Genomic DNA, 27325 nt, shown 5'->3' with positions numbered 1-27325 from the left:
GGTGTTCAGGGTTTTCAAAATGTTTTCCTTGTTCTGCCAGGTGACTCTTCACAGTGTTTCCAACAATTTCACAATATTTGGTGTTTTTCTTAAAGCTCCAGCTCCTAGATTCATGTGATTAGATCAGCATTTCACTTTTCATTTTATTTATTTATTTCATACTTATGGTTACAGAGAAAAGCTTGAAAACCTCATGGAGGGAAGTATAAAGTACCCCAAATTTTATTTAAATCTCAGAATGTTTAAGCCAATCTCCTGGATTTCTGGGACCTGACTCAGGATTTTTGAACAGTTAGCACTGGCAATTCTGCTCCTGCATTTTCTTATTAGTAGTTAGTGTCCCATCTACCTCCATGTGAAATTGACTGGAGCAGCTGTTACCCAGTTACTGGCTCTGAGAGTTACTCTGATCTATGACAATCCTACATTTCTTAATATGAAACAGAAGTAGATACTTAAAGATCCTGGAAAATAAGAATCCTATCAACAATGTTTTTGCATTTCAATAGCCCCTTTCATCTGAGGATCTAAAATCACTTTAGAAACCTTAGCGATAATCAGGCTTTCACAGAGGCTAAACTATCTTACAAATGGGGAAACTGAGGCATTGAGCGGTGATGTGAGTTACCTAAGGTGATGCAAGAACTGAATGGCAACCTTGGGAATAGATGCTGTGAATGATGCCTCCCAGCCCTGAATGCTATATTAAAGTAATAAGAGTCAAACGAGGGGGGAGAATTTTGCAGTCTTGTTTTAATTGTGTTTGTTAAATTTAGTCTAGAAGCAGTTTCTGTACTTTTTTTGGCTGGGGGTGGGAGTGGGGTGTTCTTTCGGCATCTGGCCAGCTGAATATTAGTGCAGATACTGTGAGCCATTTTCTTAGTGTCTGAGCTGCTCTGTCTTTCCAGTGGCTGGGAGAATCTGTTTATTTAGGGCCAAATTTTGCCACCCATACTCACACTCAGTAGATCCTTACCCTGCATGTAGCCCCACTGAAATCAATATAGCCAATTGTGTTAGTAAGGTACAATTCCATGTGAGTGTGGGTTACGGGTCATCAAAATCTGATCCTTTGCTGCTAAAAAACGTGTATTATCTTCCCCCTCCCCCACCTTCCCTTGTGATGGAGTGTAAATCCCACACTGGTCCTGAGAGGGTTAACAGGAGCCTGTGAACTCAATTAGCCTGTCTGCTGGCACCTGTAGGGGTGGTAAGTAGATCAATTAGCAGATCCATACTGAAGAAGAGTCAGGTGTTCCTTAAAAGGACATAGAAAGCTCAGTCACAGAGGATCCTGTGTGCTCTTGCTCTCTGAGATTGCTCTGGTAGAAAATAAGGGAGAGGGAATAGGAGGGAGTTAGCACCCATGGTGGATTTCAAAAGGGGGATATGACTCCAGGGAGGCAGCCCTGAGGAGCTGGTGTTCAGCTGAAGAGCAGAGTATCAGGGAGGATTTCTAAAGGACTGAAGCTCAAGTCCAGTGGGGGCAGAGGTAGTTTAAGTTTATATGGTTGGCTTGGGATCCTTTAGAGAACTCTAAGGGGAATCCTGCAAACCACAGCCCTGAAGGACAGGTGAAGCCTGAGCCCTTGGGGTAGGGTGTGAGCAATGTTGCTACATGATGAGCCTAAGAAGGGGCTATTAGGGGGGCCTGCAGATAGCTGAGGTAGAAAGAAGCAGAGGGCCTGAGTAGACAGACCTTGCCTGCTTAATACAAGGTCCCTGGCTTGGAACCTAGAAGAGAAGGAAAGCCTGGGTTTCCCTATCAGCCACTGGAAAAACTGGTTGAAGGCCCCAGAGACTGGGGGTGATGGTAATACTAATGAGTCCAGACTTGGGTCAAAGACTCATCTTGAGGCCATGAAATTATTTTTTGTTGGATTTTGTTATCCTCGAAGGGGCAGGATGAAAAGTGGTCTGGCTGGAGGGCTGAGTCACAAGATGACTCAGACCACTGCAAGGCTGGAGCAACTGTGGGCAGGCATTCCCCCCCCCCCCCGTATTTAGGGTGGACATTTTTCTTAGCCAGTAACTTCTTCTAAGATGCATTGGTTTCAGTGCATCCAGAATGTGTATGAGTTACCTGGCTGTCTGCTCCATTTCCAGTGTGTGTTTTCTGTCACTCCTCATTTGATTAGTGTTCCTGGTAACCCACAGAGTTTCTACAGGATCTTAGAAATATATTTTGCATATTGTACAACATGGTAGCTAGTGTTCCATGTGCTGAAGATGTTTTTCCTGAGGGTGTTGTATTTCTTTCATTTCCCCAGTTTGTTTTATGGTTTGGGATATGTAATTCCAATAGCCAACTCTATAGTAAAGATATTGGGCATCTCTTTGTGTCTTCCATGTATCCACTCTTTCTCCAGTCTGGGTTCTCTTGGACATGGCATTTCTGGCGTTCGATCCTTTTGTATATATCCAGGACATAGCAGTCTTTTTTTCTATCACAGAAGGATATTCTTGTTTTGGGATTCCCTTATTTATCCAAATGTTCTAGTAAACTGCATTCCTTGCAGTGCTTATGCAGGAGTTCATATATAAATGTGTCATATTTGTGCCCACTCTCTGTTTTGCCATTAGAGGGTGGAGCTCTGGAAACGATGCGAGCTGACCAGATTGGTGCACGGGCTTCTCGCTTCCATCGTTTTCTGCCTTGTAAGCTACCCTGTGACAGAGTTCAGCACGTAATCATGATTTTTTTCCATCAACTTCAATGGGCTTTGGATCAGACCATTGGATAACTACTCTGCTCTCCTCTACCCCAGTCCCCTCCCCTAGGAATGTTTTGCCTACATGTTGTTTAAAAAGCTAAATGGACAATAAAGCCCAGTCTTGCGTCACTGCAAATCCACCTAAACGGATGTCATGCAGTTGCAGTCTCGCTGTTCACATTGTGGGGAGCAGCATACAAAATCTGTATTAGTTGAATAGTGTCATCGTCAACCCAAATCCTTATCTGTAGGACAGGACTTTATTTTATATTAATGGTGGTGGTTTGCATTAATGTGAGAGAATTGGGTAATATGACATAAGCACAGAGTGATGTCTCAAGATTTAATATAATACTTAGTGCTTATAGAGGTCTCTTTAGAGTCAAAGCACTTTGCAAACATTAACTACTTAATCTTCACAATCCCCCATGTGGGGTAGATCAGTGGGAATACTGACATGATTAAGTGACTTGGTTGTAAAAGGCTACAGGAATCTGTATCCGAGCTGGGATCAGAACACAGGACTTTCTAGCTCCCAGCCCTGCATGCTAGACAATACTTCTCAAGAGAATAAAGTTCATGCTTGGCCATCGAAGCACCAGAATATGGAAAACCAAAGATAAAGGGCCCTGAGGCGCATGTTTCAGGGGAAACATCCATAACTGTAATATATAGTCAGATTTTCAGACACCAGTGTCCATTTTTGCAGGGACAAATTGTGGGCCCAAAATTGCAACAGCAAAAATGGAAGGCTCGTGTACAGTGTTCTGTATCGCATAAAGGGTGTCTTGCAGGTTAGGACCCACCAGACATATAAACAGATTTTTTTTAATATGAGGCTAAAATATTCCCTGCTGTCTAGGATGGGGGAGACCTAACCCTGCTCAGGAGCTCCTGGCCTCTCTGGATGCTCAGATAAGATCTTTCACAAGATCTGAAGGCAGAACGTTTCCTGCCACACTTGTAGTCCCCATTCCCGACTTCTTCCTTGTAACAAGCACCATGACCTGCACGGTCCTTTTTAGAGCCGGCTGGCAAGCAGGCCTGTCTGCCAGTGGATTGGGCCTGGCTGTAGGGTCAGGCTGCTGGGTGAGCTTATAGCACCTGGGATAGTTACTGAAACACTCAAAAGTGTCATTGCAGTTCCTGCAAGCCCCAGGGGACTCAGGGAAGGCTGTGGAGAGCCTCGCAGAGGTTCTGCCCTCTCTGGTCTGGAAAGACTGGAGTGTGACAACACTTTGGTGGCTGCAGCAGATGACAGCACAGATAGCCTGCAGCAGGGACAGGTCTTTGGAGAGGAACTTCTGGAAGTTTGGTTTGAAGAGCAGATAGACCAGAGGGTTGTAGGTCGTCGAGGATTTGGCAAAAACAGCAGAGAGTGCAAAGGCCAGAACTGGCACCTGGTTGGCATCTCCAAAGGCTGCCCACATGGCAACAATTGCATAGGGGGTCCAGGCAGCTAGAAATCCAATGCACACAGCAATGCTTAGCTGGAAGAGAAAAGGAAATGACTATGGTATGAAGCATAGTGCCCCCCCCCCCACAACCCTCCTGAAGTGCACACAGGCCTATGCCAAAATCCCAAGGCAACCTAACCCCAAACCGTTCAGCCATGGCCCCTAATGGCCAGAGTCAGCCATCTGGCTCAATCCTTCCAGATTAAACTTTTCCTCAACAGCTCCTCTGTAGCATACACATGTGTACGAAGAATAGTAATAAAGACAGCTCCTAGCTTTGCAGTGAGCATTTTGGCTGCTATCCCATCTGCAGCAATATGTCTCAGGGGAGAAGTGATGCCACGGACCCCTGGCACAATAGTTAGATGGGTCTCTGTTTTTCAATATTCCCTCCCAGTTGCCAACAGACCATCTGCACTAGATATGTTTGTGTGGTCAGGAGACCTAACTGCAGGAAATAGCTCCTGAGAGAGACTGTGGTGCTGAAAAGAAACCAGGTGGTGTGTGTGAGAGATCCCCTGTCTGCCTTCTCCTGCTGTGAAGTCTTAACCCTAGCTGTATGTTGGGATGGATGTCAGTTGGAATGGTATTTTGGACACAGTTTGAGAGCCCTACTCCTCTGTTTATTTAAATAGCCATGATCTAAAACGCTGTGATATGGTTGGGCGTGCAGGAAGGTTCATATGTAAACGATTAAATTGCAAGTCAGCATGTTACAGCTCAGATACGTTAGTTGCTTCAACCATATCATTCTGATCATTGCATAGGATGCTTGGTGGGGGAAGGCTAAGAATCCTGAGGCTTTCCTTATCATGACGAGATGTGAAAGCAAAAAGCACAAGTAGGCTGAACATCATAAGCTCTTTGGGGTCGAGAAGCATTATTGTATTGCAGTCGCATCAAAAAGCCTTAACTGGGACAGGGCCCTGTTGTGCAGAGAGACGGTCCCTATCCCAAAGAATGTATTATCGAGAGACCGCAAACCACTGGGGAGGAGGAAGGGGCATTATTTCCTGCATTTTACAGATGAGAAACAAGGGGCATAAAGAAACAAAAGTTAGCGGCAGGGCTAGGAGCTGAGTGTGCTGGTTTTACCACAAGTCCATGCTTCCTCCAATACCACATGCACATCTGAGTCTGTTAGAGAATCAAATTTGCTTCCTTTTAAAAAAAGGCATCAATTCTTTTGACAGACTTCTCCCCCCCCCCTGGTAAATTACAGCATTAGCTTGTAGGCTGGGGGGACAGTGAGTCATGAAGGCAGCATTTTTTATTATTTTCAATGTAATTTAATATGAAACCAAATCCATCTGATGGCTTTAAATAAGGAGGTGGAGGAGGGGTGTATTGCTAGCAGCACAAATATAAACACCTGGAGAATTAATCTGGCTTGGTAAATACTTCTACTTTTCAGAAGCCTTCAAGGAGTCTCATTATTTTAGGTGCAAAGAAATATGGACTCATGTGGACTCGCTCAAATGCTTGACTCAGAATTCCAAACAAACCAGTGTTGAATTGAGTGAGCAAGACCCTAACATGTTTGTATATTGCCTCCAGGAAGCTGCCTTCATCTGTCACTGGTGAAGGTTGCTTTGCCATCCTGGCTCCAAGCTCCTCTGTAATAAAAGGAGAATGTGTTTGCCAACAAATCAAGGCAGCTCTGGGAACAGTCCATTCTGCTGCTAGATAGTCAGGAGACGCTCAGATTTTGAGATACGGAAGGGAGGCGGGGTCATATTTTCAGCCTGCACTTCCCTTTGTTTTAATGGTTTGTGCCTGGGGAATGTGGGGGAGGGATGGAATAGTTTCAGACAAGATTATTTGTTGCTGATCTGATAAGAATTTTTTCTTCAGTCATGATCCTGTGTGTTTCTTTCATGTGTCACTATTCAGGGAAATGGCAACAGCCATCTTGTCCCTTCCTATTTTCATGTTCTCAGTTAGTTGTTTATTAGCTACGCTTTCCCACCCCTCCATTATGTGTCTTGACTGCCAAAGTGTTAAGGGGTATTTGGATAATAGTGTACATATTTTTTTCCTTTTGGAGAGGAATAGAAATAGGACACAGCTTCAAAATTTGGAGCCAGGGTTCAGATCCAAATTTTACCCAAAATTTGAGGACATAGCATCTGGCTTTTGGTTTGGGCCTATTTCTAGGGAGGAGCAAGTGGCTTCAGAAGTCTTAGTCTTCTACTGAGTTTGCCTAGATATGCTTGGGCCAGATCTTCCAGTGACTCAGCAACTGCAAGCCTCAAATGTGTGGGCATTTACTGTAGCTGTGCAATCAAACTGGATAACTGTGGACCTAATGTAACTAATTAGCCATGTGCAGGCATATTAGGCATATATGTGCATGCCTAGCTTGTTTGAGAATCTGGCCTTCAAATCCTCGGCAGTGTTCAGGGCATCTCAGCTGACAGAGCAATTAATTCCTCAGGAAAGGGTAATGAACCCTCATACTTCTGGCATCAGCTGATCCCTGCTGGTGTTAGGAAAGAAAGGCACGTGATCAATTGGCCAGCAGCATGGAGGAGAGGAGGGCAGTGGTGCTCAACCTATTTACCATTGTGAGCCACTTCCACACAATATGCATACTACCTGTGTGGCCCTGTGAATGTCACATGGGTTGCAGCTGTGTGCCATAAGCCAGGTTGAGAACCACGGCTCTAAAGCATGAGGTATTGGCCACTGGCAGAGGCAGAATGCTGGACTTGAAGTACTAGTGACCTGATGCAGTAAAGAAAATCCTGTGTAATGCCACACTGTCTTCAGCCAATGAGCTGGGCAGGAGTTCCAGCTGCACTAGAAGACTATAAGAGTGAGAGATCATTGAGTCCTTTCCCCTGCAAGATCATCCAGCTACCACAAGACATGTATCAGGCACTACCCTGGTAAGTGGAGAATTGAGAAGAGATACAAACAAAGTGTATGATGTTTTAGCTTGTCTTAGAAGCTAGGCTCAAGCTACTGAATTCTGCAGCAAACTGGCTCAGAGCCTGAACTTTCCTAATAGCTTAGTGGGCTCAAATCAGATTATTTTTTCCAGTTATTTTTTGTTTTCAATAATTGATCATACTTAGCACTTTGCATGCAAGGATCTTAAGGAGCTCCACAAAGGTGGATGAGTATCATTATGCCCATTTTACAGACAGGGAAATTGAGGCACAGAGAGGGGAGTTGGCCTGCCTGAGGTCACGGAGGAAATCTCTGGCTGAGCTGGGAGCAGAGCCCAGGGGTCCTGCATTCCAGTCCATGCTATATCCTCTTAGTAAGACTTTCCCCGTGTGTGGTGGGAGATCTCCCAGCAAAGCCCCTTTGCTTTCATTGCTGCACACAAGCCCCATTGCCCTACCTTTACAATCAAGCTGTGTACGCTGTTGGCTTTGCTCTGTAGTGACATGTGCTGCTTCACGGCTCTTCGGGACACTTTCACTGTCCAAAGGATGAGCGAGTAGGAGATGAGGATCAGAAGGCAGGGGAAGAGGTAACAGAAGATGAAGAGGGCCACAATATAGATCATTGCCTCCCTGGTTGAAGCTTTCCACTTAAGGCAGCAGGCTGTCCCGTAGGGCTCTGGTCCGTAACTGCCCCAGTTGGCTAGAGGAGCTACGGCAAAGACAAGGGCATATGCCCAGACACACAGTAACAGGACACCAGCGTGTGTGGGAGAGAACTTATTGCCTGCAAAAGAGAGAAATGACAGCTGTTGGTAGGTTTCCAAAGAAAAGGGCTGAGTTCCCTCAGTTCTGAGGGGTTGGCTTTCAGAAAAGGGCCATAATCTGGAGCTATTTATCTGAGCCAACCCCAAATGTAGGGCATTGAGATGAAATAGGACCCACATATAAACCCCGCTCCTTAGTTCTGGTTTTGCAGAGCAAACTTAGAAAGGCAGATCAGTGTTCTCATCCCCCAATTTAAAGATAGTGAAACTGAGGCACCACAGACAGGCTAAGTGACCTGCCCAAGGTCACAGACAAGAAGCAGAGCTAAGAAGAGAACATGTCTCCTGCTCCCCAGCTCTGGGCTTGTCCCCTGATGCATGCTGCTTTCCCTGCAGGTAGCAAATGCTCTTTTGGACTGATGAGATTTTTTTACAAACCCAACTGCCCTTAGCAGAGATCTTCCCCCTCCCCCACCCCACTACTCTTCTCAGCTTCAGTTAGTAGTGTTACTTGAATAACTATTGTCCTCAGTTTTTACTTTCAGAGGAATTGTGTAAGAAAGTGTTGGCAGCTCCTTCAAGGTTTTTGACAAAGCTTTACAATTTACATTACATGGGCTCAGGACTGCATTTTCAAAGGGCTTCTGGAAATGCACTATTTGATGGACAGTAAATAGTCTGCATCTCTGCGCATGAAACTTTGTATTTACACACATGCATGGCTGCACCTGCAAATACTTTCAGAAGCCAATTGAATGTGTCCCTTAATGTCAGTGCTGATGGACAGCTCCAGTTTCAAGGGGTATATACTTCTTTTGGTATATACCAGTCACTTCCATTTGTTTTGATAGTAGTCACTGTATGGATGCATCAGCAGCAGATGATGTCCCCCACCTTCCAAAGTAATAGTCTAGCAATGTTGGCTGTAATCCAAAAGGCAGTGTTTTCCTTGTATCTGCCATGGGCAATGATCAGAATGGGAATCCAATACACATGTGCACTGAAGGCTGATTTTGCATGTGTCTATACACCTAGAACAGGATGGATCAGGTATTTTCATACAGTACTGCACGCAGGACAGTATTTAACATTTGACTTGACTTTAATTTGGGTCTGAGTCTCAGGTGACGGGTGTCCTAGCTATCGGAGTTAGTTGTTAAAGGTAGACACTAAAAATATGGAGCTTTGGGGCTCATGTTGCTTAGGCCTGCATTTTCCGTAATCACATGCCTCAACAGGCATAAAGTTACCATGAACATGCGCCCAGTTATGGTCACTGCATGCACAATTGCATCATTCTGTCTCTCTGGGCTCAAAGCATGAGACCTACGGTCTTCCCCAGTAAGGCGTGCCAGAGCCCTGGCCCTGTTGCCGGGAAAGCCCTGCTTCCACAAGCTCCACTGGAGGCTGGCAGCTTCTTTCTTCCTGAGGAAAAGCAGCTGTGAGGGAGGTGTTATTCAGAGGGTGCCTCTCCCTATGACGTCTCAGGACAATCCCCTCAAAGGCCTTGAAAAGCTTAACTCTGAGACCTCGAATTTGATGCCGTGTTCCACAGGGAGCCAGGGTAGTGAGCAGCGCATCAGGAGTTGGGGAGAATGAAGTGCTCCTGGTGGTTGGAGTTGCTGAGGAGAAGGTTGCCACATTCTGGAGTTACTGATGCTTTCCTGATGTTGGAATCTTCATATCTAGATCCAGTGAGTGGCAGGAGCCCAGCCGGGAGGGTAAGAGGGCCTTGATCTCTGCAGGCAAGCCTCTTTGCTAAGCTGAGGTGCCATTTTCTGGCTCGTCGCAAACGAAAGAGAACAATGTCTGTGGTCACAGTGTGGCATGTGCTCATCAGCAGCAAGGAGTCCAGGAGGCCTGATGTCACCATCTTCAGCAGAGACCTTTGATGCAGGGCAAGGTGATAATTGGTAGGTCTCCAAAGTGTTTCCGTCTTCTCCCAGCATCAACTGTGTTGTGCTTGGTTTCTTCTTCAGCCAGGCAGAGGGAGATGAGGCTATTTGTGATGATATATAGATGCTGTCCTCTGTGCTGTTGGCATTTGAGGCCATGGCATTTCATAGTTCCCCATAAGTCTCGAAAGAGTTGGAGAAGGAGGACTGAGCTTTATGGGACTCCACAGGTCCTTGGTCTGAAGGAGAGGAGGATTTGCCTATCACCATTCTCTCTGAATATCCTGTAAGGTAGGACAAGAGCTATCCCAGAGCAGTCCTATCAACTTCTGGTACAAATCAGGTGGCTTTTTGGAAATGTAGGCTTGACGTCCTCTCAGTATGAAGGCACATTATCCTATATCCAGTGGGTTAAAGAAACCCCTGGTGTAACTCCATATCCGATAGAACAATAAGCTGTCAATTAGTTGGTTGCTGGGAAACGAACCTTTTCCACTTCACTGTAGTTCCTTTCAGTGAGAGGAGATGATTTTTACAGGGAGCTCTGCCAGTGTAGCAAACTCTGGGCATGCAGCCTGCCATTCACCAGTCTGACCTGTGTCCAACCAGGAGGATGTCACTGTGAACACTGCACAGAATGGCAACCCTGAGCTGAAGCAATCAGCCTTGGCTTAGCAGAGAAACACTGGAATGGAGAACAACAATCTGCATGGAGCTGAGGACCTTGGAGAACTTAACAAACAGTAACTAATGAAGCCTCACCAAGCCACTGGGCAGGGCAGTACACCAGGGCTTACTTTGTAATGGAAAAGGTGCTGGGGCTCAAACAATTTTTTTTTTTTTTACTTTCATAAGTGATGAGCCAAGCCCAGAGGTGCCATGGCTCACCCCTGGCACAAATTAAGCACAGCAGTGTACATGTACTCTTATCCCCATCAGACAGGCAGGGAAAACGAGGCCCAGAAGGAGGTGGAATGACTTGCCCCAGTGAGTGGTAAAACCCTGACTGACTGTAATAGCTAGAAATCCTGGCCCTCCTCTTCCATGCAGGTGCTCATGGAATTCATGGTGAAATGATTCACGTAACCAGGGGAAATTGAGGTAAAGCCTGTTTCACCTGAATAACAGGAGAAATATGCAAGAGTGAGATCTACTTCACTGGCAATAGTCTCACATGCAAGATACAGGGAGCATCAGCATTTGGATAGCTAAAACTGGACCAGGCAATTCTACTTTGTAATATTCCCTTTCCCTCACTCCTTGCCTTCTAAGGATTGTCTACACAGGGGAAGGAAGTGGGGTTTACTATGCACTAATTTGGGGTTGAGTTAATTGAAATGACCTGCATACACACCACACAAACCCTTCAAGCGTAGTAGCTCTGCAGTTAAAGCATACTCTATGCTACGCTTTGAAAGTGTAGTAAGTTCACTGCATATTGAGTGTGTACGCTCTTTAGCGCAGGAACTGTGACTACCTAACCATCTGTATAGTGCCCACTAGATATATCTATATCTCTGTATGACAAGTGCCCTACAATATAAAGGCTAGTAATAGGGGCCAGAGTGCTGAAGAATAAGCTGAGGGGCAGTCCTGCAAGTTCTGTCCTGTACTAGTTCCAGGGAAGATGGCTTTGATGGAAATTTTTCAGCTCCAGTTTCTATGATTCCCTAAAATTCTGGAGGTGAAATGCTAAGTAAGCTACAGATGTCCTAAACCTTGATGAAAATAAGAGCTCGGGGGAAGCGCCTGGTGGGATTTGCATCTGGAAATGAAGAAAGATCAGAGCTTTTATTTTAAGTTTAAATCAGTGTTATCAGAGTTTACTTCAGAAAAGCCAGTTGATGAAACATGAGTTGGGTTTTTCTCTGAGTTTCCTCCCCCTCCCTTAAATCCTAAACTCTCTTATCTTCTAAGGGCTTAATTTAAAAAGCTAAATCTTCAGACATATGTTAGAATAACTTTTCTTTGAAACTAAGCAATTAAAAATATGCTGAGATTAGACATTTCCTAGGGGAAAATGCACAAGTGCATTACAGGAAGATAAGCTTGAGAAGCCACACAACCAAGTGCAGAAACAGAAATTACAGAGGGAAAAGATGCTGGTACCTGGCTGCCTTTTAATGCCCAAATTTAATCTTTATCTTTTTTCCTCACTTTTTGTGATAATTTCTGCAGTTATACAAAGTGATCCCATAAGCTTTGAGTTGGCTGCTTTAACTGATGTGACTTCCTTCCAATGCTATCTCTATGAATTGGACTGTTAGCCTGTAGGGACAATCTGCTTTGTGGCTGCCAGTCATGCATCTGCAAAAGCGTGCAAGCAAGTCAATGTGTCCCCGCACAGCTGCGGCAAAGCAGGAGTTTGCATTGTGAAGAATGGAGGCACCACAAATTTGACAGAAGTATTAATGAGAAATCAGCTGAAAGCTTGGCTCTGACTTTCATCTAGTAATATGCTAAGTAACAGTGGCATTTCTCTTGTGTCCTTCATTTCTTTCAAAGTACTTTACATACAAGCAATTAATTATTGCAAATCCCTAAATGGTAGGTCACTATTTATTATCTGCATTATACAGCTGGCAGAAGCTCTAACAACTTCTGCCATTGTAACACAGGGAGTCATTGGCAGAAATGGGACTAGAACCCAGGCGTCCCTGCTCTAGCTACCACTTTCCTTATCACTAAGGGCTAGGTTCTCCAAAGAGATCGCAGAAGGTGAGACTTCAGAAACATGAGATGTACCTTCCTTGCATGTGAATGGGCATTTTGCACATGGAAATTGGGTAACTCCTCCTGTCAGTATTTGTGTATGTGCAATCACACCACTGGGGTCTGCAAAAGTGTGAATTTGGCAGGTGCCTTGTGCCGCTCAAGTCAGAGAATGTGGCCGCTAGTGGCATTTGCCAAGCAAAGTTCTATAGGAGGTTTTGTGGGTTTTTTGTTTGTTTTGTTTTTTTCCTGCAGAATTTAAAATTTGCTTCTCTTCTTTTGGTGCTGCTTCCTCCCACTGTGTGGCTGGGATGAGCGAGTGTAGAAAAGAAAAAGATTGAGAGGTGAAATGCCAAACATGTCTGCTAGAACAGAAGGCACATTTCCAACCTGTCTGGAGGTATGTGCTCCCGAGTGGGGCAAAGGCAGCTGCCACTGGTGGTTTAAGGCTCAGGGGCTGCAGAAGCTTACTACCCCCGTCTGTTCTTCAGGTACTTAGTTGTTACCAAGCAGGACGTCAGTTTAGTCACTTAGCTGTATCTGGATTCCTACAAGGTACATGGCACGTTCTGCTAAGCATACAGCTCCCCAAAGGGCTCTAGCCTGCTTACTGGAGTCAATGTCAGAACTCCCATTGACTACAATGGTGCAAGATCAGGCCCTAATTACCCAGCATCATGGCCTGCTTTGAGATGCTGCGTTGTAGGCTGACCTGGACTTCCCTTCCCCAGGCACACCACTTCAGAAAAACGTTAGTGTGTGTATAAATCACCAATCTACCAAACTCAGCCAGAAGATGGATGCCACTGCAACGAGTGACTGAAATCCAGCTACTTGGGTCCTTCCCACTCAGTATCCATCCTGGGCTGCTGCAGGGGGAATTTATTGGAGAACTTGTCTTGGAGAATTTGTCTGCAAATCAAGTTAATGTTGTTGGTTTCTATTATATTTGTTTGTAATCCAAATTCTTTGAAGATACGTTGGTTGGCAAGTTCAGCAGTCTAAATGAGAAAATGCAAGTAATCCCTCCAGGACAATATAAAAACATGGGGTACATTTACAGAGAGGTGTCTGGCCCTCAGCTCTTCTTTTGTGGGTGCAGTTTGTACCCAGACAATGAACAGCAGGTGCAAGTCTAAGTACATGTCTCTTTAACTGCCTGATTCACACCCAAATTTGGTGTGTTGCAAGCACTCAGATTAGCATCTACAACTAATGTCCAGGCAAAAATAATGCAGGTGAAAATTGTGCTGCAAAAGGGAGTTGCCCCATGGCAAATTTGGCCCCACAGTGTTAATTATTTCCCAGTGTTATATATTGTGATAAAGTTCCTCCTCTACCTTGGTGGGTCTTGCACTTATTGGTGGATTTGCTCGCCTCGGAGCTTCATGGCAGCCCTCAGTTTGGCCGTTTTTGTGAACCCACAGTCCAGGTCAACTCCTCCTGTGTCTGACCAGGAGTTGGGAGGTTTGGGGGGAACCCGGGCCCGCCCTCGGCTCCGGGTTCCAGCCCAGGGCCCTGTGGAATGCAGCTGTCTAGAGTGCCTCCTGGAACAGCTGTGCGACAGCTACAGCTCCCAGGGCTACTTCCCCCTGGCCTCCTCCCAACACCTTCTTTATCCTCACCACAGGACCTTCCTCCTGGTGTCTGATAATGCTTGTACTCCTCAGTCCTCCAACACTACACATTCTCACTCTCAGCTCCTAGCTCCTCACACGCACCACAAACTGAAGTGAGGTCCTTTTTAAACCCAGGTGCCCTGATTAGCCTGCCTCAATTGATTCTAGCAGCTTCTTGATTGGCTGCAGGTGTTCTAATCAGCCTGTCTTAATTGTCTCCAGAACCGATTAGAGACAGAGTTACATGCCACACCTGCATGAGTCTGGCATACGCTCACTACTGTATGCCTATGTATAAAGATATAGGCTCTAGTTTTCTCAGATTATGCTTCATGATGCAATGTACTTAAAATACAACCCTCGGGGAGTAATGTTCCCACTGGGATGAAGCCTGGGCAGGTTATTGTCCTACACTGTGAAACTCACCCGTCCCTGCCCAAAGGCTGAATGGAAGTCAGCCCAACCTGCAGCCTCTGTGCAGCCGCTAACTCTCGTTGGCTATTCTAGAGCCCGTCTCAAACCCTCCCGTTGGGGGTGGGATGTTCCTGGCCCCTGCATTTGTGCAGTTGTGGATCCAGTGGCTCATCCTTCAGCCTTCCTCAACTGCCCACTGCACTGGCCTGTCTGGAGCAGGCAGGGAGCCCCTCTCCATAGCACACAGAGGATTCAAAGGCTCCCATAGGCAGCTGGTCTTCCTGAGGCCCCCATAAGTGACCCCACTGTGGGGTTTAAGTAGTGCGGAGGGTGGATGTTACCCACAATGACTCCATCTCCCATCCAACCTTAATTTGTGGGTGGGAAGTCTCCCAGGCTTCTCACTCATGTGATTATGAAAACAGCTCTGACTCCCTAGTGTTTCCTGGCCCTGACATGGAAGCTGTTTCCTTGGCATTAGCTAAAGCACACCACTTTGCCAGAAAAGATTCAAGTAGTTTTGCAGCATTCGGCTGTCTTTTTATTGGTGCCCCAGGGCTCGTTGCCCTGGCTGTATGTAGGAGCAGTGCTGGTTCCTGGGCAGATGCTGTAGCATGAGTCTTTCCCTCTGTGGAAAATAGCCTAACAATCAACTGCAAATGAACAGTTAATGATCCCAGCAGCCCCCCAAACTTCCCACCCTCTCACCCATCTTAGCCCCTAACAAGTCCCTATCTTCTAACATGTTTTGAGGCCTGATTCTGCCAGCCTTACTCACATGGGCTAGTCTCTGACACTGCATGTGCTTCCACTGATTTCTGAGAGACCACTTGGAGTCAGGTACTACTCCATGTAAATAACGCATTGGAACTGGGCTCTCGATAAATGCATATGCCCTGTATTGTGCCCTGAAGGTCAATTGACCCGAGCCGTTTCAGACTGAGGGCCCTTCATGGAAAATGTTCTGTTGCTAACTCCCTCTCTTTTAAGTGGAGGCACTCTCCAAAGTAGGAAAGGCCCAAGAAAGCTAACCTCCATGTTTCACATTGGAATACATGAGACAAAAGGTCTATGAGTTCACTCTATTGGGGCGGGGAGGGAGAAAGGAAGGCCCAGACGTTCAGAATTATGAGTGCTCATCTGGGCACCTAATTTGGGTCCACAGCTAATAATCATCCTCCAAAATGGCAATAAGCATTTACATGTCCAGTCACAATAATTGTGTGCACAGATTAGGTGTGCAAATGCATGCAAACTTGTGCAGGTACAGTCCTAAAAATCTGGGCCTAGAATACATTTTTGTTTTGCTATCTCTGCAGTGTAATCTGTCGGAAGTAGGGCCCTACCAAATTCATGGTCCATTTTGGTCAATTTCACGGCCACAGGACTTTTAAAATCTTAAATGTCATGATTTCAGCTATTTAAATCTGAAATGTCAGGGTGTTGTAATTGTAGGAGTCCTGACCCAAAAAGGAGTGTTGTGGGCGGGGGGGGGGAGGGGTTCAGTACTGCCACCTTTCCTTCTGTGCTGCTGCTGGCAGCGGTGCTGCCTTCAGAGCTGGGTGGCTGGAGAGCGGCGGCTGCTGGGCCGTCGCTCTCTGACCATCCAGCTCCGAAGCAGCAGCGCAGAAGTAAAGGTGCCATGGTACAGTATCGCCACCCTTACTTCTGCACTGCTGCTGGCAGGGCGCTGCCTTCAAAGCTAAGTGCCCGGCCAAAAGCCTCTGCTCTCCGGTCACCCAGCTCTGAAGGCAGCTCAGAAGTAGGGGTGGCAATACCACGACCCCCCTAAAATAACCTTGCAACCCCCTTTTGGGTCAGGACCCCCAGTTTCAGAAATGCTGGTCTCCCCTGTGACATCTGTAGAGTACAGGGTAAAAGCACATAAAAGACCAGGTTTCATGGTCCATGACGCATTTTTCATGGCCGTCAATTTGGTAGGGCCCTAGTCATTAGGATCAGTTTGGATAAACCCTGCCTTGACTGCGAACAATTATGGGGGCCGGACTATGGTTTTCTTTTTATTTCTGTCTTGCACAACACCAGCCATATGGCTAACATTCAACTAAAAGATGGTGATTATATCTGAATAACCCTTAGACCAAGAGCCATAAAACAGGGAACTTCCTAAATCAGATGTGCAGCATTTCCACTGTGCAAGAACAGAGTCCGTCATGCCAAATGTATTTAACACTGAGGTAGGAGCTCACACGTGCAGCATAACTGTCTTTATCTGCAGCCCAGCACTCAGACTGGTGTGAAATTGCCAGCCCCTGAGACGATCCATGAAATCCTTAAAACCAAAAGCCACACAGAACAGTATGGGTAAAGGGGCAACAACCACACTGGCACCCCTAGGAAATGGCTTTTGGAAAGTAACTGCTGGTCCATAGATCTCTGGAAGCAGTGATCACTCAACTGACACCCCGTCGTGGGTACAGTTGGTACATGGCAAGGACACTGGAGCTTTAATACATCACCCTATTTGATTAGGGGCTGTGAAATAATACATTTAACTTGCGCCCACCCACACTTCCAAGGACCTGCTGTATTGATTGTATGGCGCCAAACAGTAAATGGGATGGTGATTAATTTACATATGCAAATTAGAAGAGGAAAAACAAGTAGTTATGGTATTTATTGTTTGGGTTAATGAGAGTAATTTAAAATGTTTATGAATATGTTCCGTAATGGAGAGCTTATCAGGGGCTGTTGCCAAGAGATTTATGACTAACCTAAGTTGTGAAAGAATGGGGAAGATGGAGTGGGGTTACTGGAAGTAATAGCCAGGAGGGCAGAAGTGGAGAGAGTAACATGGGTTACACATCCCAGCACCTACCATATGCTGGATAACAGACCTTCAGGCAGCAAACCGTGCTTAGCACTGTCAGGCTGGTAAGACTGCACAGGCCAAAGAACATGCCAGAGAATGCATAGAATGTGCACATCGCATGGTTAAACAGCCATCTGGAAGGGAAAAGTCATCAGGTAAAATTGAAACCTTCACGTTTACACCAAGTGCGGAGCTCGCAAGGTTTGTGATTCTGTTGAGAGGGAACTTGTCTGAGTTGCTTTATGCAGTTCATGAAGTCACATGGGTATGACCAGACACCAGTCAAACCAGACGCCCTCTTACAGAAGTTTGGTACCACTCCAGCTCATGGTTTGACACAGAAAGCAAAACTACCTAAGCGGTAGAGCTGGGCTCTAGGAGGCTGTGCTGGTGGATGCAACGGAATGGGGAAATAAATACCTAGGGCCTGATTGTCAAAGGAGTTGTGCATGTGGGTGTGCCCCTACGGTACACGTAATTACCGTGGCTGTGAGCACAAATTGAGTCATTGGGAATGCAAATAACCATGATTAGCTAGTCCCGCATGCAGTTGACACACAAGCTGCATGTATTGCTTTTTTAAAAATCTGGCTCCAGAGCCTTCTGTATATTTAACTGAAACAGTTTCACTCTTTGCACATTACTGCCTGAGTGTCAGTTTTAAGGAAGTAGTAATAATGTTTAGCACTGACATAGCACTTTTCAGCCACAGACCTCAAAGATCTTTACAGAGGATGGTTAATATCAATAGCCCCATTTTACAGATTGGGGAAATTGATGCCCAGAGAGGCAAAGTGACTTGCCCCAGTTCACACAGCAGGTCAGTGGCAGAGCTGGGAATAGTCTCAGGTCTCTTGACTCCCAGTCCCATGTCCTAACCACTGGTCCATGCTACCTCCCTCAGAACAGAAAGGTGATAAGTCAGTTTTGAAAGGACGCTGCACGTGGCTAAAAGCTTTTATCTTAGCAAAGCTCATTTTTAATATGCTGCAGCACCTGCTGGTACATACTGTACAAGTCCCACCAGCCCCCGGCCAAGGGGTGGAGCCAGAGTAGAGGTCTGCTGGGGGCTAATTTTAAAGCCCGACCTGGCCCCAAATCTGACCTGAGCACAGCCGACCCCAACCCAACGGGAGGATGTCAGGTCAGTTCTGGAAATGATTCCGCCTGAATCCAACACTTTGCCCTGAACCTGTGTTGGCATCCGCCACCTGGTCCTTGAGGGGTGGCCTGGGCCAGGTGGGGGCTCCCTGCGCTCTACGCCCCATGGCCACGATCTGTCTCTGGCTGCCTGCTGGCTGTGGGGTCGGGCTGGCGGCTGTGTGTGCTGCTGGTACCACATTGTGCTGTGTGCGCCACAGAGAGATGGGCTGCCACTTGTCAGCATGCTCGCTCTGCAGCACACACAGAGAGCAGCGAGGTGGTGACACCCAGCAGGAGTGGGGCATGCAGCCACCTCGCCTACCCCCCGGCCAGCAGAACGGTGAGCAGAGATGACCCAACCCGAGGCTGAGAGGGTCAGGCTGTTTTCATACCTCAACCGAACCTGACACTTATGGTCAAGTCCTGCAGGGTTGCAAGGCTCTAGAGCAGGGGACCTACAGCTGATGAGCCACATGTGGTTTCTTTGGACCACGTTTGTGACTCTCCCTACTGCCCCATGGGGATACATTCCCACAACACCACATGGATTCAGATAGACTCCAACCTGCAACACCAGGCATTGGTCAGATTCATGGCTGGGCTCGTACCTCTTGCTGAGCTGTGGGGAAGGGAGGTGCACTGTACGGCAAACCAGAGGAGGCTGAACAAGGGAGCAGCATGAGCCAGTGCAGGGGACTAATTGGAGCCACTATCTCTGAGAGGAGCATATGTAGTAGCCATAGAAGGGCCAGCAGCACTAGCCTATGTCTTGGGTGGGGAGGAGTTGCTGAGGGGAGGCGAGGGATGGCTCTTCCTGCTGAGGTGGCTCATATCTGATTATATTTGGCTCACTCCCTTGGGAATGATCCCTGTTCCCAGTGCAGGGTATGAATTTCTATTAGGAGAGATCTGGGGCCCAACTCTGCTCCCAATTACACTGGTGTAAGTCCCTTGCTTTCAATGGGGTTATTTCAAATTTACATCGGTGTGATTGAGCTCAGACTTTGGCCCCTAGTCTTCATTCCTTCTCCAGGTCAAGGCAGGATTTGCAAACTGACACCCGCAGAAGTGCCCGTTAAATGCAATGCTATGCAAATGAGCTACCTGTGTGCAAAGAAGGATGGCGTGGCCAAAGGGAAGAGGGTCACCGTCATGCCCAGGTCACTGATAGCCAGGTTCACAATGAAGAATTCAGCAGGTTTCAACATGGATCTCTTCCGATAGGCCACCAGCAAGAGCAGGGAATTTCCACAGAGAGAGACTATGCCTGAGAAAAGGCAGAGAGAGACATACCCAGTATAGGATACCCAAGCTCACTAGCAGCAGTGCAGTGCATGACATAGGGACAAGGAGGGCAGGTCTCACTTGCTAGTCACCTACTATCCTCAAACACTGATGGGTTGTGTTTATTTGGCAGTCGTGTATGTGCAGAGATGCCACTCACTGCATGTATGAATGTGTAAAGGGAAGAACAGACAAGGATCTCTCACACACATTTCCCACTTTAGAATCTGTGGGGCCCTATAATGCTGTGGGTCACATCCCTTCTTAATTGCCAACCAGGACTTTGAAACATCCAAGGAGAAAACTGCTTCTCAGCTTTTACCCAGAGTCCACTGCGTGCTGGTGCAGGAATATGGAGTGTAGTGAGTATGTGGGGAATACTCAGCCAGGACAGACATGATCAATAAAGTACCTGGCTTTGTACCTCTGCTACATCAGCACCTTGTGCAATGGTAGTAAGCGTTTGGCAGGTAGGCTGGCTGGAGACAAGAAGCAGGGTTTTATATGGACTGCTCAAGCACTCGGTCCAATCTGTTTGTTCTGGCTCTTGGAATGATATAGTTCACACTGGGCATGCTCCTTCCACACTAACATTACCTTGTCTCCTCTGCATAGTCATAGCCATTCTAATAACTTGGTAACTGCCCTTTCAGTTTGCTTTAAGGAGCTCTAGGTAACCAGATATAGGGCAAGAGCCAGGCAACTCTCCAAGCTCTCCTGGAAATATCATTGTCCCTCTATAAAAAAGGCGGGGAAGTGTCTTCAGGTTTTTCAAAGCTGGTCACCTCCTGGTATATGATCTGCTTCCAGGACTTGCTGTACTTGGCAAAAAGAGTGTCTTCAGCTGGCACAGTGAATAACAACCATTAGACACCCAAAGGCAGGAGGCTGCCTGAGCACTTTTAGAGCAACTTTAAATGGGACTGTAATTGTTAGATGCTTTTGGGGATGGGGCAGCAGGCAGAATGTCAGTGAAACAGACTCTGGGAACAGAGTCCAGGCAGAGCTGAATTCCTGTGGCTGAAGACAGGGTGCCTCCAACCCCTTCTAGTTGGATAGAGTGTGAGCTTTGTGACAGTGTTGTTATGATGGTGATGCCAAGAAGCTGAGTATGTTCCGCTTTTAATTTCTTCCTGGCAATATCTCTAGTGAGTCTGTGCTGTACAATATTGTGTTTGCAACATAAACAAGAAGGACATTATGAAGATTAGGGTAAATCCAGCCTAACCAACAGGAAAAAGCCATTTGTTTTCTTGGGATGTATTTAAAACAACAGTGGTAAATAAATGTTCATAGCCAGGGTTTTCTTCGTCTGTTAAGTAACACTAAAATAATTTTCCTGTGTATGTGCAAAGGGGAACCTAGCTACTCAAGGAGCAGGTTATGTGGGACTGGAATTAATTCCCAGTGGATTAGCTTGTAAATTAAATATTATGCTTACAATTACATGCCAAAGCTGTATAATGGCTAATATAAACATGTTCTCCTCAATAAGTAGGACTCCTGCAGGGGAGACTTGCTCTCAGATACATAGTTTTTGAATGCTTTTTATGGGTCACTTAAGGGGAAATAGTTTGCAAATGCATATCCTTGTTTCCAGCACTGCTAAAGGACTCCTCCACAAAGCTATTTTGACTCCTTCCCTCGCCTCTTCATTAGCTGTATTCTACTAGCTTTATTATCTTCTAGGATCTTTCTTAGCTGCATGCAAGAGCTGCTAACTTTCTCAGTCTTACCTCCTCCAGCTAGCTCAGAATGGCATGAAGCAGGCTGGTTTTTTCCATGTCTGCCACTTCATTATGTAAGCGGGTGTGTTTGTTTGTGTGTCTGTTTCCATATGCGTGTGTGTGTGTTTGAGTGCTCTGGGGTGCACACGTCTCCTTGTGTGTGTGTATGGTCATTTTTGTAGTCGTGTGTTTGTGTTTCTGTGTACTCCTGGTGCAGTTGCATGTGTACCTGTGTGTTGTACGTGCACTCTTTTGGGTGCATTACTGTGCATTGCTTGCACACCTCTCATCTTACAGAGGTCGACACATGGGACACAGAGTGGGCCAAAGGCCCCCATGAATGTATGAGCTCAGGCTGTTTAAAATGACATGGGATCCATTTCTTCAGCATACGTTCAGGTAAGATTTCCTATGACTTTACTTTGCGATTGGTTCCTGGTTTCTGAAGTGAATTTTCTCTGATAGTAAAAGTGGAAGATCACCACATTTGGGTGGAGTGGGATGGAGGAAAATTAGGATGTGAAATGCAGCATCCCAGGCAGGGGTGTGGGCAGACTGGTCCTTCCCTCCCTCGCTTTGACTGGGAATCAGCTACTGCAGTGTTGCTAACCTCAAGCATTCAACGCTCATGAGTTGGGCCCCTAAAAATCAGGAGGTTTAAACAACCCGAACAAGCTAGGTTGTTTTTCTTTTGCCTTATGGCTGTTGAGCCTTCCGGGGGCAGTTGGGACACATTTTCAAGCTTTTCGTCCACCACAAGAGCCAGAGACTTTGTTGAAAGGGGCGATTTGCATGTAATCACATGACTGCACATGGCTGGGCTCTGTGAGAAACACCAGATGTCACAAGACTTGTGATTAAATCTTGAGCGCTGGCAACGCTGCTGTTGGGAATCTTTTGGCTTTAGAATAAACTGCCATCTAAACACATAAGAATGAAAATACAAGGACTTGACCAGCCTGGGTTTAAGCTGTGGGAAGGGTACAGAGGAACGGCACAAGGCAGGCTTGTTGGTCAGGGGACAAAATTCTGACCTAGCAAGTGGTCTTTGAGATGTAGGGCCTGGGTGATCCATGTCTAGGTCGGGAGCCCGTGCCCGATCGGACACCCTGGGTGATCACTTTATGTCACAAACTCTTTTTTCCAGAGGCATCCAAGCCATTAATCCTTCTCTCCCTGACAGCAGAGATCCTTTGTTCGGTGCATCATTAAGCATCTCCTAGCCATAGACAGAAGACACGCTGATTAATTTACCTTGCTAGCTATTGAAACCTGAAATGGTCAAGTCATTGAGAAGGCAGCTGTGTGGGACAGTGTGTGAAATCCTGCTTTCAGTTAAACTGGTAATTCTACTGGCTGCAATGGAGTTATTCCACTTTTTCATAGAATATCAGGGTTGGCAGGGACCTCAGGAGGTCATCAAGTCCAACCCCCTGCTCAAAGTAGGACCAATCCCCAATTTTTGCCCCAGATCCCAAATGGTCCCCTCAAGGATTGAACTCACAACCCTGGGTTTAGCAGACCAATGCTCAAACCAGTGAACTATCCCTCCCTGAGAACAGGATCTGGCTCTATGAGTGCTGGGGAAGCCCAGCATTCGTTTGCAGATTATCCTTCATTTTCTTTCAGGATTTATTCACCTCTCCCCACACCACAGTGTGTACCACAGGGCTTCACTCACAGCTCACACTCATTCCTAGAGCTGGGCGAAGAGAGCTAATTTCTTTCCCAGAGGATTTCAGTATTTTGACATCTGGTTTTGTTTCAGTGAGGAACTAAATAAAAAATTCCAACATTCTCTTCAAAAGCGAGTGGAGCCCCAGCCTCAGGGTGGTCCACCTGGTGAGCTGCCCTGCAGTCACAGACCCTGCAAGCCCTGGAGTTCCCATCCCCAAGGCAGTCTGCAGGGGCGGCCTGCCCCAGAGCCACATGCCCTGGAAATTCAGGCTCTCCAATGGTGCACCACATAGCTGCCCAACAACCAGGAGGACAAGCTGGCAGGGAACCAGGCAGGCTTCTTACAGAAACCCCAGCTGAATCCCATTGGCACTTTGGCCAAATCGAACCATCTCCACAGAACATTTTGATTTTGCGGAATTGACAAATTCTGCCAAAACATTGTTTTACTGGAATTTTGCTGGCCAGCTTTTCTCCTTACTTTCCTCACTGTTATTTTTACAGACAAAACACTGCTTGTCTTACTCATGTGAGCAGCAGCAGCCCCATGGGAATCTATGGCATTGCTCACTTTAGCCAAGATTAGGCCTTGTCAAAGCATGTCTTTACACCTCAGTTTCGCTTATTGGCTTTCAGATGTCACCAGTGCCTCCTGCTGATAGTGAAGAGCAGCTCAGAGGTGTGCACACTCCTTGAGCTTAATGCATTTTGCATGCTTGAAGCTAATAATAATGCTAAGTATCTGAGGCCTGATCCTATTCCCAATGGCTGGCTGCAGTAAGAGTTGTATCAGGGCGTTATATATCACTCTTCAACTTCAAAGCATTTTAAAACTTGAATACATCCTCACAAGCCTTTGTGAAGGAGATATGTATTATTAGCCACATTTTGCACGTGGAGAAACTGAGGCCCGGAGCACTGATGTGGTTTGCCCAAGGACCCAGAGGAAATTGGTTTCAGGAGTAGAACCCAGAAAGTCCTTTGCTCATGCCACTCGTCTGTGATGGAGGAGAGTGTGAGTGGAGTGAGCGCAGATGGACCCAAGGGATATGGAACACTTTTCTGGAAGTAATAAACTATTAGTGGACGTGAATGCAAGGTGCCTGAATCTCCCTGTGACAGACATGTCAGTAGCTTGTGCCATGCCATCCTTGATGGAGATGGGTGTGAGATCACCTGCATAAGAAGAAGTCTTTCCTTACCAAAGAGCAAATAGAGTGTGCCGAAAATCAGGTCTTCTCTCTCTGATAAGGTGGACGTGAACGCTGAGGAATCAGAGGCATTTCCCATCTGCAAAACAGAATGCAAATGTAAGGGGAGGTGAATTTTGGTTAATTAAGGAATGTTCAGTTTTCCCTCTTCCTAGGGGAGCATGGCTGTTGGAAAGACACATTTTTGGCATGAGCTCTTCCTCAGGCTGTGGATAGACAAAAGTCAGTGGCTGGAAACTGCATGCACATTGCATGGATGCTGTGAATAAAGGGAGTGGTGCAGTTAATACAGAGTGTGGTGCTCAGCTAACTGGCTGTGCAGTGGGCGGATGATAAGATCAGGCTGGACTGCATAGCTGCTGGTCATCTCACTCAGAGCATGGTATAGTTAATTACAAATTACACTGACTAGCTGCAAGTTAATACTTTTTAAAAGCATCTGACTTGGATATTTCACATGACAAAAAGGCCACTCGCTGATTCAGTTGCCATGTTCCTCCCCCTGGGTGAAACCTGGCCCCATTTAAGTCAATGGGAGTTTTGCCCTATTTTAGCGAAGTGGTTTTATATCAAGCATCTTTCTCATCTGCCAGTGGGATACATTAGGGCCTGACATCCATTTGTTGCATGTGTTAAACTCATGAAGATCGCAATAGACTATACATGCAAGGTGACGAGTAGAAATAAAATTGAAGGGCTAGGTTTTCAGCCAAGCCCAAGGCAGCCTCCAAATATGCATGGCCACTTCTTTGCATGTGCAAAACCCTAATTTCCACCTATCTGCCTGGTCTCTGCACACTGATAGCCATTTGCACATGCAAAACACCCCCAGAATCACTTTTGTTAGGCCAATCAGTTGCTCATACAAAAGTGGTTGTGCTGAAAACATGGCCCTGAGTGGCTGGTTATGACTTTCTGCCCACACAGGCAAGAGGTTGGTTATGGTATACATAAAATACAAATCAATGTCTTTCTGATGGATAGATTTATCTGCCACAGTTGGAGAAATATAGCACCTAAACCCTGGGAAAGAGAAAACTGCTGTTTCCTTTGGCACCTTCTGCTTCTCACTCTCCCTTCCCTGTTTATTTCCTGAAATTCCATAAGCAGAGGAGTTATAATATTGGGGGCCCATTGTGCAGTTTTCAGTACCACTTTTCAGCGGTTCGTCCATCTGAGATAAACTGAGATGCCAGACCTGAAAAGGAGCTTTGTGTAAACTCTAAAGCTTGTCTCTTGCACCAGCAGAAGTTGGTCCAATAAAAGATATTACCTCACCCATCTTATCTCTATGAAATGAGAAGCCAATAAATTTATTATACACAACTCTTTCAGGGAGAATGTCAAGCCCAAGGTTCTGTCTATTGTGCATGGCCACTAAAGGGCTAAGAGCTACCTGCCTTATCTGTGAATACAACAACCACCTGCAAAAAAGGGTGGGAGTGTAATTCCAGGAGGCATATTTGCGCCCACGCAAATGTAATTGTGCATCTACAGTTAGGTGCAAGTGCAAATATTAGCTCTTGTGGGCATGGAGCAGGTAATTAGTTACCCACACACCAATACTTATGAATTGCTGGTGCAAAATAGCAGACTCAAACATTGTGGGTGCAAATTTTGAGCCCATACTTTTTGCTGGCACAAATCGTATCTGCAAAAGTGAGGCCAGCCAGCTGGAACTGTACTCCCCAGATTCTATTACACTTACCAACAAAGGTTTGCTCTCGTATCCTTGTCCAAAATTTTCCTGCCCTCACGGTTGTGCACTGTGATAACCTGGCCTATAAGTGGCTGCATTTCACTGGAGCTGTTTCTATAAAATGTGGGGTATTTTGGTATGAAGGCCCCTATGGAAATGTAGGAATGTATGACCCCCTGGTCACATCACCCTATCCTGCCTCCTACTCCACTTCATACCAGATTGCTGCCTCCCAGGGGACTTAGGGGATACCAGGGTAATCAGTGCCCACTGCAATGTTGTGGTATTTGTCGTGTGGACAACGCTGGAGACTGGACTGCAACCACACATGCCACTGAGCAACATTGTTAGTTGTCTGAAAACATAGGCTCACTTTGCAGTGGCAGTCAAAACAGCTAACAAACGTTAGGAACCATTAGGAAAGGGATAGATAATAAGACAGAAAATATAATGCCACTATATAAATCCATGGATACAGCCACACCTTGAATACTGTGTGCAGATCTGGTTGCCCCATCTCAAAAAAGATATATTAGAATTGGAAAAAGTACACAGAAGGGAAACAAAATAATTAGGGGTATGGAACTGCTTCCATATGAGGAGTGCTTAATAAGACTGGGACTTTTCAGCTCAGAAAAGAAACCACTAAGGGGGGATATGATAAAGGTCTATAAAACTATGAATGGTGTAGAGAAAGTTAATAAGGAAGTGTTATTTACCCCCTTCACATAACACAAGAACCAGGGTTCATCCAATGAAATTAATAGGCTGCTGGTTTAAAACAAACAAAAGGAAGTACTACTTCACACAACACACAGTCAACCTGTGGAACTTGTTGCCAGGAGACGTTGTGAAGGCCAAGACTTTAACAGGTTCAAAAAAAGAATTAGGTAAGTTCGTGGAGGATAGATCCATCAATGGCTATTAGCCAAGATGGTCAGGGACACAATCCCATGCTCTGGGTGTCCCTGAGCCTCTAATTGCCAGAAGCTGGGAGTGGACGACAAGGGATGGATAACGTGATAATTGCCCGGTTTTGTTCATGCTTTCTGAAGCACCTGGCATTGGCTACTGTTGGAAGACGGGATGCTGGGCTAGGTGGATCATTGGTCCGACCCAGTATGGCCATTCTAACGTTCTAATCTGGCAGTAACCACTTTCTGTCACTATTGACTTGAGCTGGACTCAAACTGATTCCTCTGTTTCAAAAGGCTCCCCAACCCATTGCCTAGGCCCAGAATCATCCAATTCCCTTCTTTTAAACTTTCCTGTTCCTGAG

At 46.2% G+C, this 27325-nt stretch overlaps 1 protein-coding gene across 4 annotated transcripts in view; it reads right to left on the bottom strand.

Moving 5' to 3' along the window:
* Positions 1 to 3043: 3043 nt before the first annotated feature.
* The window catches only part of LOC140897118 (opsin-5-like), a 67646-nt gene continuing 43364 nt past the window's right edge, over positions 3044 to 27325 (bottom strand). For all 4 annotated transcript variants that reach the window (XM_073309449.1, XM_073309450.1, XM_073309451.1 and 1 more), the window contains 5 exons: positions 24339 to 24426; positions 19553 to 19715; positions 17312 to 17439; positions 7524 to 7852; positions 3044 to 4204 (listed from right to left, as the gene is read on the bottom strand). In XM_073309449.1, the coding sequence (XP_073165550.1) occupies positions 3626 to 4204; positions 7524 to 7852; positions 17312 to 17439; positions 19553 to 19715; positions 24339 to 24426 (1287 nt within the window). In that variant the 3' untranslated portion in view covers positions 3044 to 3625. The remainder of the gene's footprint in view (positions 4205 to 7523; positions 7853 to 17311; positions 17440 to 19552; positions 19716 to 24338; positions 24427 to 27325) is intronic.

The sequence above is a fragment of the Lepidochelys kempii genome, chromosome 13 (assembly GCF_965140265.1).
Source record: "Lepidochelys kempii isolate rLepKem1 chromosome 13, rLepKem1.hap2, whole genome shotgun sequence".
Classification (NCBI taxonomy): domain Eukaryota; kingdom Metazoa; phylum Chordata; order Testudines; family Cheloniidae; genus Lepidochelys; species Lepidochelys kempii.
Note: the sequence above shows the minus strand (reverse complement) of the source record. Positions and strands in the feature narration are given on the sequence as shown.